This window comes from Barbus barbus, assembly GCF_936440315.1.
Source record: "Barbus barbus genome assembly, chromosome: 26".
NCBI classification, from domain to species: Eukaryota; Metazoa; Chordata; class Actinopteri; order Cypriniformes; family Cyprinidae; genus Barbus; species Barbus barbus.
In genome coordinates, this window is record NC_136754.1 from 8,604,573 (window position 1) to 8,619,035 (window position 14,463).

A 14,463-nucleotide genomic window follows, 5' to 3' on the forward strand; every position below is an offset into this window, starting at 1 on the left:
GCGGGTCTGAGGACCGTCATTCATTAGGGGGCTGAGGCTGAGGCAGTCCTGGTGCTGTGCCTAGGACTTACGAGGGCAGACCCCTCTGGGGCAGATCGGGTGTCCGTCTCCCCCAGTGCCCTCGGGAGAGCAGTCTGCCAACCCTGCCAGAGTTCCAGGGCGCAGCTGGCTCCAGCGAGCGGTGTTCTCAGTTTCTTCCGCCCCGAAGTGTAGCGGAGCTGAGAAGCTCGCCACCCCTGCGGGGGTCCCTAGAGCTCCTGGTTCGGCCGTCCCCTGCCGGTCCTCCGCTTCAGGGCACCGTGCCAGCAGCTCTGGGTACATCAGAGGCCAGTCTCGAGAGACTGGTTCCCTTAGTAGACCATTTAGGCAGCGTGGAAACTACTGCCAATTGGATCTCATTGGGTCCTGCGTACTGTAGAGAAAGGCCTTTTGTATTCAGTTCGGCGCTCCGCCACCGCCTTTCAATGGGGTGATTCCCACGTGCGTGGTCCCCCAGCAGGCTCTGATCATGGAACAGGAAGTAGACACTCTCTTGGGGAAGGAGGCCATCGAGGTGGTCCCTCCTCACGGAAGAGAGTCCGGGTTCTACAGCCGGTACTTCATTGTTCCAAGGAAGGATGGTAGATCTGCGTCAGTTGAACCGCTCAGTCATGTCACTGAAGTTCAGGGTGCTTACACTCATCAGTCGTGTCTCAGACCAAGTCCGAGGACTGGTTTGTCACGATGGATCTAAGGACGCATATTTCACGTCTCCATCCTTCCCTCTCACGGGAAGTCCCTCAGGTTTGCTTTTAGGGGCAAAGCTTACCGATATTGGGTTCTTCTCGTTGGCCCTGCACTCGTACCCCGCATTTTACATCAACGATTGGTTGATTCTGGCTCGATCAGAGCAGGTGGCGACTCGGCATCGAGATGTCGATCTCGCGCACATGAAGGGGTTGAGACTGAACGTCAAGAAAGTGTGATTTTCTCCAGTAACGAGAACCACTTATCTAGGCGTGGTGTGGGATTCGACCACGATGCAGGCACGTGTGTCTCCTGCTCGGAGCGAGTCGATCCTCACCTCAGTCAAGAGAGTGAAAGAGGGCCAGTCACTCACTGTCAGGCAGTTTCAGAAACTGCTGGGGCTCATGGCAGCTGCGTCCAACGTGATTACTTTTGGCCTGCTGTACATGAGACCCCTACAGGAGTGGCTCAAGACCAAGGGGTTCTCCCCGAGGGGAAACCCGCTTCGCATGATCAAGGTCACGCGGCGATGCCTACGTGCCTTAGACATGTGGAGCCAAGCTTGGTTCTTGTCTCAGGGCCCGGTGCTGGGAGCCTCTTGTCGCCGCGTAATGCTAGTGACGGACGCATCCCTCACCGGTTGGGGAGCGGTCATGAGTGGCCACCCTGCCCGCGGTCTGTGGAGCGGTCGCCATCTAACGTGGCATATCAATTGTTTGGAAATGTTGGCCGTGTTTCGTGCACTCAAGCACTTTCTCCCGGACCTAAGAGATCACCATGTGTTGGTGCGCACCGACAGCACAGCGGTGGTCTCTTACATCAACCACCAGGGAGGTCTGCGTTCGCGCCCCTTGTACAAGCTGGCGCACCAGATCCTTGTGTGGTCCCAGGGCAAACTTCGCTCGCTCAGAGCCATCGATATCCCTGGGTATCTCAATGTGGGAGCAGACATCCTGTCGAGGCAGGGGCTGAGGCCCGGGGAATGGATGCTTCACCCCGAGGTGGTGAAGCAGATATGGAGGTTTTTGGCTGTGCGACTCGAGAGTCAGCGCTATGCCCCTCTAGTTCCTCCAGCTCCTTTGGACTGGACGCTTGGTACAGACCTGGCCGAGGCTTCGTCTGTAAGGTTTTTCCCCGATCGCTCTGCTCCCGGGAGTTCTGGATGGCAACAGGGATCTGGTGAACAGGTTGGAGACGGGTTCGCCCTATCTCCTCCTGCATTCCCCAGATCTAGCGCTCTCGTTCGTGGAAGCCCGCGTGTGCGGTTCTTCCCCCTCTGAGTGAGTGCTCGCTGTTGCAGCGCACGTTGCCGAGGCGACGCGCGCATTACGTGTGGAAGTTCTGGCCTCTGAGGGGGCGCAGCTCATAGCTTCCGGTCTCTCAACCGAGGTTGCTGAGACCATCTTCCAATCCAGAGCTCCCTCTACAAGGAAACTGTATGCCCTGAAGTGAAAATATTTCACTTCTTGGTGCGGAGACCGCCACCTTGACCCAGTTAACTGCCCGTTTGGTACAGTGCTGCAGGTCCTGCAGGCCCGTTTCTCCGCAGGGGTAACTCACTCCACCCTGAAGGTTTACGTGGCGGCTTTATCGGCCTACCACGCCCTTCTCGGTGGCCTTACAGTGGGTCGACACCCCCTGGTTACAGGTTTCCTCCACGGTGCGCTGAGGCTGAGGCCTCCTGTACGACGTGTCCCTACGGGGACCTTGCTGTGGTCTCTTAAGAGAGTGGGGATTTGTAGGCCTTTCATGGCCCCTTCTTATCTCGTCTTTGCCCCTGGTCTGGCCAAAGCGTTTTTCTACCCTCGAGCGGGTTATTTCCTAGATCCCCTCTTCTATACCACGGCCTGTCGTGCTGCAGGCCCTCAGTCCTCCTCCCTTTCGGGAGCCTGACCAGCGAAAGCATAACTGTGTGTGTCCAGTGCGAGCACTGGACGCATACGTCCACAGAGCTGCCCTGTGGAGAAGGACGGACCAATTGCTAGTTTGCTTCGGTCCTCCTAAGCGGGGTCTGCCTGCTTCTAGGCAGACCCTTAGCAGGTGGATTGTGGATACTATTTCCTTGGCCTATGAATCTTCAGGCATCCCTTCGCCTCTGGGGCTTAAGGCCCATTCAACTAGGAGTATGGCGGCCTCCAAGGCCTTTCTGGCAGGGGTTTCTATGCAGGATATCTGCAATGCTGCGGGTTGGTCCACGCCCCTCACCTTTGTTCGGTTCTATCACCTTGATCGTATGGCCACTCCCGGCTCTTCTTCTCGCCCTCGCTGTGCTCCCAGTGATACACACAGGGCAGGTATTTGGAAGTCTGGTGGCGTTGGCATCTCGTTCCCCGTAGCGTTCGACGCAGCTCGAGTTCCTGGAAGGGAACGTCTCGGGTTACGTATGTAACCCTGGTTCCCTGAAGGGAACGAGACGCTGCGTCTCTAGGCCATACTTCCTGTATCCCTGCGAGCGGTTGCTTCATTCCTGGAAGCAAACGCCGGCTCCACCGCACGTGCTTATATGCTTTCCGGTCAGTGACGTCACCGCCTATGACGTCTCGCCCTTTCATTGGACATTTTACACTCTGGTTCAGAGCGCGGTCACGCTGAGGGCGTTCCCCGTAGCGTTCGACGCAGCGTCTCGTTCCCTTCAGGGAACCAGGGTTACATACGTAACCCGAGACGTTTTTTTGCATCATGTACAACACCCTTAATTTTATATGGCAGCCTGTCACACCTTAGCGAGGATTGTGACCAGCACATAATCAACACTCTCTTCATCTACTAACAAGATCAAAATACTGGCAAATTTATTTTACAGTTTCGAACATAAAGAGAGGCATTATATATAATAATTTGATAGGAAAATCCACTAGCGTATCCGATTGTTTTTAGACAGAATGGTCCAAACACACAATCACAAAACATGCTGTGTGTTCCACCAAAAAAAAAAAAATGTCCTCATCAAATTTGCAGCAGGTTATCCTTCTATAAAAGGAACACAATACAATTGCAAAGTATCCAAACTGCAGGCACTGCGATTCTCTTTCACTACATCCTCCTATTCTCACTCTCATGTGTGGTTTTTGCAATCCATCCATAGTTTCCCTGGACCGCTTCCTAGCTTGGGTTTTGTTAGCTAATCTGGTGCGAGGAAGGCAAAGTTTAGCAGAACAATACGGCATTGTACATCATCTGAGAGAAGAGATTAATGGGAAAGAGGCTGGTGAAGCTGCAACCAAGATAAAGAATTAGCAAATGAAGCTGCCGTTTCTTTTTTGCCTTCCTCTACTGACTCCGGCTCATCCTTCACGGTAATTTGATTGAGAATGCTCATGCATACTACAAGACCTATGCTATCTGCTCTACAGGGGAAAGTCTTGTTCCCAGAAATAACAATTCATCTTCAGGATCCCTGCCTCAGCATATATCATCAACTTGAGTCTCATCATCGTTATTTTACATCAAAGCAAGCTGATACATGGGTGACAGCGAGCGAGGCAGGAGAAAAAGACAAAGGAGAACGAGGCGAAGCACTTAAAAATCCCAGGTCGTGTTCCCACACCCCAATTAATGCGGTGCCAGAAGGACGCCCGCATTCCTTTCTCTAAAGAGATGAAAACAGGATTGATGATAAAGCCTCCTGCGCATAACTCATGGCCTGACGTGGAAGAGGAGAGTGGGATGGAGAAAGAAAGACGGAAAGAATGGGAGCGAGGAGAATTACGGAGAATGACGGATTGAGACGGAGGGCCCGTTTTTCTCTGTGTCTCCCTAGCAGCAATCTGACGTTTGTATCCATTGGCTCCTGGTGAAAAGGCAGTGAAATATCACCTGTCACCCAATCAGAGCGCAGCACTCATTTCCCAGTGACGCTTTAACAACAGCTGCCGTCCACCATTAATATGTCATTGATAAATCAAAGTAGCAAGTACACAGGACTCAAAGTTTCCAAAAAATGTGGATTATGTTGAAAAGGATCCTGAGCTGTATAGTGTTTCCTCATTATTCTCAAAGAAAGGTATCAAGAGTTAAAACAATAATGTTACAAAAATTTCTATTTCTTTTGAACTTTGTGTCTTCTAACAACTTACTGTGGTTGAGAAAATGAATCAGAGTGTAATCAGAAAGTTTTTTTTACTTCAGATCTCAATAAGGTGACATACAGTACATGTAAAATATTCATAACATTAAGCCATAAAAAACAAAAATCATAATGTGCCTTTTTTTTTTGTGCTATGTTCAGTTTCACTGGGAGATCATCATATATGATGCTTTGAAAGACGTGAAGATTTGTAGAGTTTTAAAAAAAATGCAAGAAGAATTTTTTTATTAAATAATCCCATAAAGACAATATAGAATCAAATTGTCACTACAATAATTGTAAAATACAATTGTACTTCATTTTATAAATTTTATTTGAAATTTGAAGATGTGTGAATGACACACACACAAAATAAATAGCTCAATCATTCACAACAAGATTAATAATATGCATTTCGAAAAATTATACTTTTTTTTTATCCTAGTGTGATAGCTATTACAAAAATAAATACACACTGAAGTAACATACTGCAAAAATAATCAGTCATCACTGGCAGTCAGTGGTGATGCTGTAAAAAAGGCATGTTGTCAGCTAAAAGATTCCCTAAGGTATGAACAACAAATCTTTATCAGCTGCACCATACACAGCATACTTTTCAAGTACAAGCTGCAAAAATAAATATATAAAAGCCAGTAAAGTGCTTTTTTTTCCAAGGCTGTCAGAAAGGAGATTAATTCGATCCATTGTCATTTAATGAGCTGTAGAGAGTTACCTGTCACAAAGCTTCCACACATTCCTCTTTGTGTAAAAAAATCACTTTATTTAATTACATTGCATCTGTCAAGCCACCACCCTCCCCACATCCTGCCACCTCATCTGAACAACTTGCACTTGAAAACCAGTGAGTTGGAATCTGTCTTACATAAAGAACACGCAACTCATAAAGTTGTGCTGTCATTCATTGCTCCGTGAGAGGTGATTGACGCTCTAAGTGTTGACTCCTCCTCTTCGAAAGCCAAAGCGCACAAGGCCGGACGGTTTATTGAACGTTCGGCCATGGAAAGGGCGACAAGATCCACTTATACAAGGGCTGTGTGTCATCACAACAATGGAGACAGAGGCAGGAAGCACACTTGGAAATAACAGGAAGGTCAGGTGGATCTGTCTCCATAACAGTGTGGAAGGCATTGACTAAATCTTTTTATATGATCACTATGCTGCAATACACATAAAATCTCATACTCAACCACCCTCACTTACACACAGAGGAATAAAGAACCACTACACTGAAGAACCAAGCCATTGTTGGCCATCCAGTACTGTACATTTCAGAATATTCCTGGATGTTCTGGAGGAAGCTTGTGTGTTTCACTGGAATAGATTAGTTATGGAAAAAAATAGGCTGCAAAGATAATCAAAATTATCACAATCATGATTACATTCAAAAAGCTGTGATTTAATTAAAAAAGATATATATTCTGCATGTGCTATATGCTTCAAAATGAACCATAGTGCTCTGTTGGAACGCATTAAAGGCATTGTCTTAAAAAGGGATTGTTTTAAAAATGGCTAATAATAATAATAATAATAATAATAATAATAAAAACATTAAAAGGGATAGGTCACCCCAATTTTTTTTTAATTCTGTTATAATTTACTCACCTTTATGTCATTTCAAACCTTTCTTTTGTGGAACATAAAAGTAGGTATTTTGAAGACTGTTGGTAACAAAGCTGTTTTGGGTAATTACTTTCAATATATAAACAAAAAATACTGAGATGTTTCTCAAATTATCTTCTTTTATGTTCCATAGTTTATGTTAGGCCGCTGCAGTCTAAATGTTTGTGTAATAAATTTGATGTTGAATCAAACAAAATATTTCTTTATAAAGCTACAATTTGCAATTTCTACTTGATACTTTCTCATTTAACACAAAAATAGCTTTAAATAACCTTTAGAGTGTATTCTCACAGTCAAGTTTATTTGCGATTAATTAATCGAAACATCATGTAATTAATTAGATTAAAAATTTTAATTGACTGACAGCCCGAATATATATACATATACACACACACACATATATATATATATATACATACATATACATATGTATGTATGTATGTATGTATGTGTGTGTGTGTGTGTGTGTGTGTATGTAATCTATAATCATTTATATAATCATTTTACTGAAAATTATTATTCCATATTATATAGCAACAATTCAAATGCAACGGACTGTGTTCCTAAAACAATATATAAACAGTATACAAATAATAGTACAATTATTATATAACCCAATTTTAGTCTGGACAATGTATAAATCAATAAAACAATCGTGCAGCCATAGAAAAAAAATTGAATTGAAAAAAAAAAAGTTTACTGTCAGGAGGTCAATATGGCAAAATAAACCCCAAAGCAAGGGGTTATTGCTTCTTCAATACATAAATGGAAATGTTGGATGGAAACATTGAACCTAGATAAAATTATTTGATTGTAAGAAAAAAAAAAGATACAAGAGAGACATGAAACACGGAGAGTGCAAGACACTGGTTCTCACAGACAACGCCCTCATATGCCTGAATACCATGACTGACTAATCAGAATCAAGTATTCCAGAGAATACAATCCCAGAGAATACAAATACAATACAATGTATAATAAGTTAGTAAAGTTAAATACCTGCATAAGGGACAGGGGCATCTTTGTCCAATGCGACCAGAGGAGGGTCGAGCAGTACCGTGTCCATGTTTTCAGTGATGACACCATGGTATGATGTCTCAATCCATGGTTTGTGCTTATTCACTACAATGGAGAGAGAAAATAAAGAGAAAAAAAGAGAATTTAAATTCTGAACTAAGAGTCTATTCAAGTTTTCAACAAACATCTCCTAAATAAGAATAAAAAACAGAGTCAGAGTCTTTTCTCTATGTTTTCATGCAAAGAATGGCTAATAATGGCGATCGATACACGTCCAATAAGCATGGGCTGTTTGTCCAATTCCCCAAATGGCAGCATCCCTGTCTGCTACAACACGTATCCAGGGAAACACCCTCATTTATCTGGTCCTGGTGTGCTCTGTTGTTCCTGCGTTTTTTCCGTGGCTGCTGTATAACAAGAGATACCAAAACAAGATGCTAATCAATGGATGACACAAATGCAATCTTCTACCCAGTGAACGGAAAACATCCCTGCAAGAGTCTTTGTGCATTAAACAGCTCGTACCTAAGCAGTGTTTACACTTCTCTGAAAAATCTACACGCTATTGCCTCACCAAACCCTCAATACACAACTAATGCCATGCATGTCTGATAAGGTAAAAGAACTGTAGGGATTTATAAGGTTAATTAAAAATCACAATTTTGTCAAAAACACTAATGAGAAGTATTTTATTAATCAGAACCTGAAGATTTTGATGCAGTGTAGTTTTAAATCTTACATGCAGAATGAAGGAAAGGAGAAAAAACAAAAACTACCAATTGGTGGTAAAGAAATGAATGATGCCATAGGATTTTTCGCACAATGAACTAAATACTTTGCTAGTTCCTGCAGTGCAGACACACCAAAAAGCCTGCACTTCCACCAAAAAGGTTTCTCCTGTGCAAAAGCCCCTCATGATTAAACCCTGTGGCTTGCTGAGGCAATGTTATATTTAGGTACTGTAAGGTCGGTAAGGTCAATTTATGCAGAGAGGTTTTGGATTTCGATGCAGTCCAAAAGTCAAGTCTGTTTAATTCAGACTTGTGAAATAGTATCACATGAATGACCAATGGAAGAACGATATGAGGCTCAATTAAAAGAACTTTAAAGCTGCAGGTGTGACGTGCTGGCATGAAAGTTGAGTAGAAGGTATATTTTTTACATTTGGGATTTATGTTGAATTTATTTTTTTTAAATGTTCCATTTTTTTATTTTTTTTTTGCTTTTTTAACCACAGTAACACCAGCTACTCACACTAACTGTGTGAATGAGGGGCTTAGGGCTGGGTTCTTTTGACTTAGCAATTACCCAGAATACCTTTGCAAATCCAAAGCAACCACCTTGGCACACACCACTCAGCACTCGCTCCTTGGAGAATGAAAAAAACACATATTTTCAATGATTTCTTTGCTAAATTTGCCAGGTATATGGTGGAAGTGTTGGAAAAACAAAACATTAATGTGGTTGATGAAAAGCAATACTTTAACAGAAAAAAAGTGCTTTATTTGATTTGTCCCTTGTTCAATCAGAAATCCTCCCTCGCCATGAGTTAATGGAGTTTTAGATTAGTACTGGCTATTCAGTAACCCCTCGCGTGGCTCAGTTCGAGATCCACCAAAGCAATTAACAAAAGAGTAAATTAAACCATTTCACACTTGTAGACGACATTCTACACAGCCAAGTCTGAGAAAAAAGTCCTCCTGAAAAGCTCAGTGTCCTCATAACCCATAAGTAATCCCAGGCAGGGAACAAATCGTCCCATTCAGATGGCCAGACGATTAAACCAGCTGCCAATGTCATTTTCAAAGACTACAATCTTGCTTTCAATGAGTTTGTGCCATTTATCTCTCTCCCTCATTCTCTATATAACTCAGACACACTTACATGGACAAAACTACATGTTCTTTCAAACATGTGCCAATGCATTTCAAAAGAAACACACTTTAAAAAAAAAAAATTATAAATAAATCACAACCACTTGCAAACATCTCAGCTTGCTTTCTCAATTGAAAGTGGCTATTTGAACAGACACAGACAAATAGCCGGATTGTATCTATCTAGCTGTGTTATCCATACAAAGACACCTACCTCAAGCTCAAAAGAGGTAAATAAATGTGTGCTGCAGATGTATGGACTAAGAGGTCAGATACACTGCAGTCTTATATTCCCATTCTGTAGAAAATTAATGAAAATGAACGCAAAAAGGCTTTCATTTAGGTTATGCAGCTTGCATGACACCTCGATGCACTAATAAAAGCCTGATTCATTAGGTAAATATTTATTCAAGCATTTTGTTTGTGAAATGTCACAGACTGGGAAAAAACATGTGGCTGTCATCATGTACACAAGATACAGTAAATAACTGTAATTTGGATCAGGTACTTTCTATTATAATAATACATCTCTTCAGGCTCTAGTCACTGCAAATTCACATCGAACTCTCTCGTTCTCGCTCCCTTTCTCTCTAATAAGGTTAGCGGTGTCACTAAGAGCAATATGCCTTCTCTGTAATCCCTGAGCTATTACCCATGAGATGTCTGCAGCCATTAGAGCTCCGTGATGGAAGCTAATTCAATGTGGACTTTTCTCTTCCGTCCGCTCCCCTGCACTAGAGAGCTCTGCCTCACACACAGCCAACAAAACACAAGACATAATGTCAGATGCGTAAGTGTACACACACACACACCAAAATCTACCTCGCATTTACCATTAAGGAATACAACCACTGACAATTATGTTGCCAGACGGACACTCTTACAGTGTTAGCAAAACTAACATTAAAATGACATTAAAGTGCTTTAAAATACTACAAAAATAGCTCTAAATACTTTAAAATAATACTAATAATTAGTAGCAGCAGTAAAAATAAAAAATTCATAGAAATAAACAATATTATATATAATAACACAAAATTATATAAATTTGAATAATTCGAATAATAATTCGAAAAATTTGAATTTTGATTTTTTTTTAATTATATTCTTTTTTTATACAATATCAAATTTTTTTAGAAGGAAAAAAAATCCTACATAGCATCCTACATTTCCTAGCATCACCCTGCAGTCGGTTCACCTATCTGCCTGTGAGCACAATCCAAATAACCTGAATTGAATTAAAGCAGGTGAGCCCAGAGTGAGGGAGGTAGAAAATTCAGGTCGGGTCTCACAAGAGGACAAGTAGGGGGCTATTATAGAATCAATTATTTATTCAGCTTGATATATAATTATTCCAGCATTTCAAGCACCTGATAAAATGTTGCCAGGGGAGGGAAGTGAACGTTTGCAAATCTACTTTGACCCTTCTTCTACCTGCTATAATGAAAATCCCAGTCAGCATTCCAACGTAATTAAACTTGGGGACAGCCAGCAGAATTGATGGTGAATTTCACCTCTCTCCCAGTGTCATGCAAGAAGCTATTAATTTCTGACCGGTCGACACGGTAACATTACATTCGGCTCATAACATTGGAATTAAACAATAATCGAAACATGCGTGCGGGACCCAGAGGAAAAAGAAAGTGCTAAAGCCAGACACCAGCAGAGAATGACTAAAGAGAGAGAGAGGAGACCAGAGATATTCAGGAATACATATCGCAGCCTGCGTTACAGTGCCAATTTAGCATGTAGTGTTTTTGTATAAATGGTGCAAACAACAAAAATTGCCAGCTAATGGACCTAAGCAGAAAAACAAGTCTTCTTAAGGCTCATTCACCCTCTTTAATAAGAGCATCCTGTTCATATCAAGCCTCCGCTACGCTAGAGGATAAAGAAGCCATTTGCCAAATGGCTGGTAAACACGATCTGCGATAGCCGTTGTCTTGAGACAAAGTCCAAAGTCAAGAGTGTCAAAGATCAACCCCAGGCCGGCTAGCATCATCTGCTAGAGCCAGTGAGGATATTAGTAGAAAATTGTTAATTAACATCCCTTTCACTGTGCAAATGACCAGTACATAACAGTCTGTATTGGGAAAAAAAAGTACAGACTAGTAGGAAGGCAGTAATTAGCCACAATGACTTAGCATAATCTAATATTAGCAGGAAGGAGATTTCTGGTAGGGGCCGAAGGGTAATTTTCAAATACATTAAGCTCAACCAAGCCGCATCCCACACGTCCACAGAGACGCACTTTTTACGTCTGCATCGCTCGTCTTTAATGCTTATTAATGAGATCATAATCTTAGCTTTTTCAATTGCAAGCAGTCAGATTTGCAGGTCTTCTGAGATTTCTCATATAGGGGGCCCAGTTGACTAAATTAGCGTTTTTATCATGCTATTTTATAGCATAGCCATTAAAAAAATGTTTGCATATTGAGGACTGCTTGAGTTAATTAATGAGTGAACAGATCGTTAGGACTGTGTGGCGTCAGTGTTGGACATCTGGAAAGCATCGTAAAAGGATGGTGGGTTTTGCGGAGGGTGCAGAATGGTGGATTTTACGGTGACCTCTATAAAAGGGGGTGAAAGAGTCGAATGGGTTTTAATGCCTCGAATGCTCGGTGGTGGTTTCAGTTGCTTTGGCCAACATGCACGTCTCCATTAAAAGCGATATATTGTAAAAATGGCTGTGGCAGCAAGTCCTCCTGCAATTTTCTGTGGTTAAAATGTCATAGCTGTTGCCTGCCAGTGTGCAGCACATTCTCCAAGATGCTAGAGGTGACAAATTTGAGACCAGCTTGTGTCATTTGCCAATCATGCCTCCCTTCTCCACATTACAGTATTTTCTGTCAACTCTACATGATCAAAAGTGATAAACAAGGCCAAAAATAGATAACTCTGAATGGAATAATGTCTGATTTGGAATGTGCCTAAAGCTCTGTTCACATTGAAAGATGCATGTGCTCTGACAGTTGGGATGCTAGGTGTTCTCACTTATGTTGTTCATTAGCACTTATGAATTACATTAGCAGATGTTATTCTATGTTGTTGCTAAAAATAAATGTTCTAAAGGAAAAATATTGTATTGTATTGTATTGTAAAATATTGTATCGTGTATCTTGTCAGTGTGTGCACTTGCTTGGCCATTTGTAGTTGATAAACAGGAAAGTGGGTCCAGCTGAATTGAAGTGATGATTTGTTGGATTGGTATAATAAAGGTTATTATACCGCGGCAGCGGTCGCGGCAGTCGTCGTGTGAAGCCCTCTTAGTGTGAAGACCAAAGAGTGTAAAGACCATCGACTCTACCGTGCGACTCCACCGGGCAGGGACACCGGCAAGGGATAGTAGTATTGCTTTTTATTAAATTTTTTCATTGATATGTTTATTATTGAAATGTTGTTATATGCATGTGTCAATTTTATTTAATTTCTTTATTTTCTTAAATATGTGGGTAGATAGTATTTATAGAGTTGTAACTTTTTAGTTTTAGTTACTTTTTCTTATTTGTAAGTCGCTTTGGACAAAAGCGTCTGCTAAATGACAAAAGTAAAGTAAGTAAAAGTATATAAATACAATTGGTGCATAAAATACATAATATCAAAGACACTGTGTGAACTGGGCGTTAGTTTCTATTTATTTCTTGTTTGGACATCTATTTTGAGCAATCAGTTTGCAATGAGACAGCACTAAATTTGAGAGTGTAAAAACTTTAAAATGTTTGAGATTAATAATATTTGATATAAATAAATATAAATAATATATAAATTACTTTATTTGGCAAGGGTGCATTGAATTGACCAGAAGTGACAGTAAAGACTTTTACAATGCTTTAAAATATTTATTTAAAAAGAAAATGCTCTGTTAAACTTTCTAAATGAAAAAAGCATCATGGTAAAAAATAAATAAATGTTTATTGAGCACCAAATCAGTATATTAGAATGATTTCTGAAGGATCATGTAACACTGAAGACTGGAATTATGGCTTCTGAAAATTCAGCTTTGCCATGAAATTTTAAAATACATGCATTTTAAAATCTAATAATATTTCACAATATTAATGTTTTACAATATTTTGATCAAATAAATGCAGCCTTGGTGAGCATAAGAGACTTATTTTAAAAACTTTCACGGACTAAAAACCTTAGGGCTAGTTTTACGAAACAGGGCAAATTAGCGCAATCCCAAAACAGCATCGATGGGAGTGGAAATTTGCTAACTAACCTCGCACAAATGAAAGAACACAGACCAAGTTCTCATTTACATATCGACCAACACAATATACCAAGCGCAGCACAAATTAGCGTAAATAATGGCGTAAATACCAGTAATTTGACGAGTGCAAACGTTAGTAAAATGCGTTGCGTGATTCGTTTGAACACTCTCCTCCCATAAATTTTGCGTCTGAAAGGGAAACTCCTGCAAATGCATATTCAGTAAGGTCAGGCGCAAAAATAACTGTGTCCACACCTTTTCAGAACTAATTCTTCACTGCGGATCTTTAGTAAAATCTAGCAGTACTATTTTAATGCCAAAAAAAGGGTTTGCGCTGGCAATGAACAAATAAGCAATGAACAAACTCATGAACTTTTTATTCAAATCTTTAAAAAGGGTCTTGTTCTCTCACACAAACAATTTTTGACATGATTGTTAAAAAATATTCCTCCTTCTCATTCTGCATCACTTGGCATTACTTAAAAATCCTCTCAGGCCTTCAAAGAACAAACGTTCACGCTAAAGACGATTCACACAGGTGACGTGTCTTGAATCTGCCATTGCTGTGGGAGGTGTTCGGGCTGATTTACAGCTAAATTTCCCCATAATATGCATTAATAATCCCTGACACAAACGACTGAAAGACAGCAGAGGTTTATAAATGTCCTTGATTCTACGAACACGCCAATATAAACGTCTTGTTCCCTTGTGTACATAAATTCGGCGAATCAACTTACTTAAGTCACCAGCCATGAATATAAATTTGTTTGATTAGACTCTCAACAAACATTGAAGCGAATATCTTTTATAATGGAGGAGTTCTCCGAGCTAGCATTTGCTACCGTCAGCCTGGCATCGATACCCCAGAGGACTCGGAAATGTCAATTGTCTGTAATTAGAAAGCTGGCATATTCATTCACGAGGCT

The 14,463-nt window shown here is 41.4% G+C and overlaps 1 protein-coding gene across 1 annotated transcript in view; it reads right to left on the bottom strand.

Annotated features, from left to right (window-relative positions):
* Positions 1-14,463, bottom strand: part of clstn2a (calsyntenin 2a) — a 213,596-nt gene that overhangs the window by 109,196 nt on the left and 89,937 nt on the right. The window contains exon 2 of the mRNA XM_079380083.1: positions 7,433-7,555. Coding sequence (XP_079236209.1) covers positions 7,433-7,555 — 123 coding nt within the window. The remainder of the gene's footprint in view (positions 1-7,432; positions 7,556-14,463) is intronic.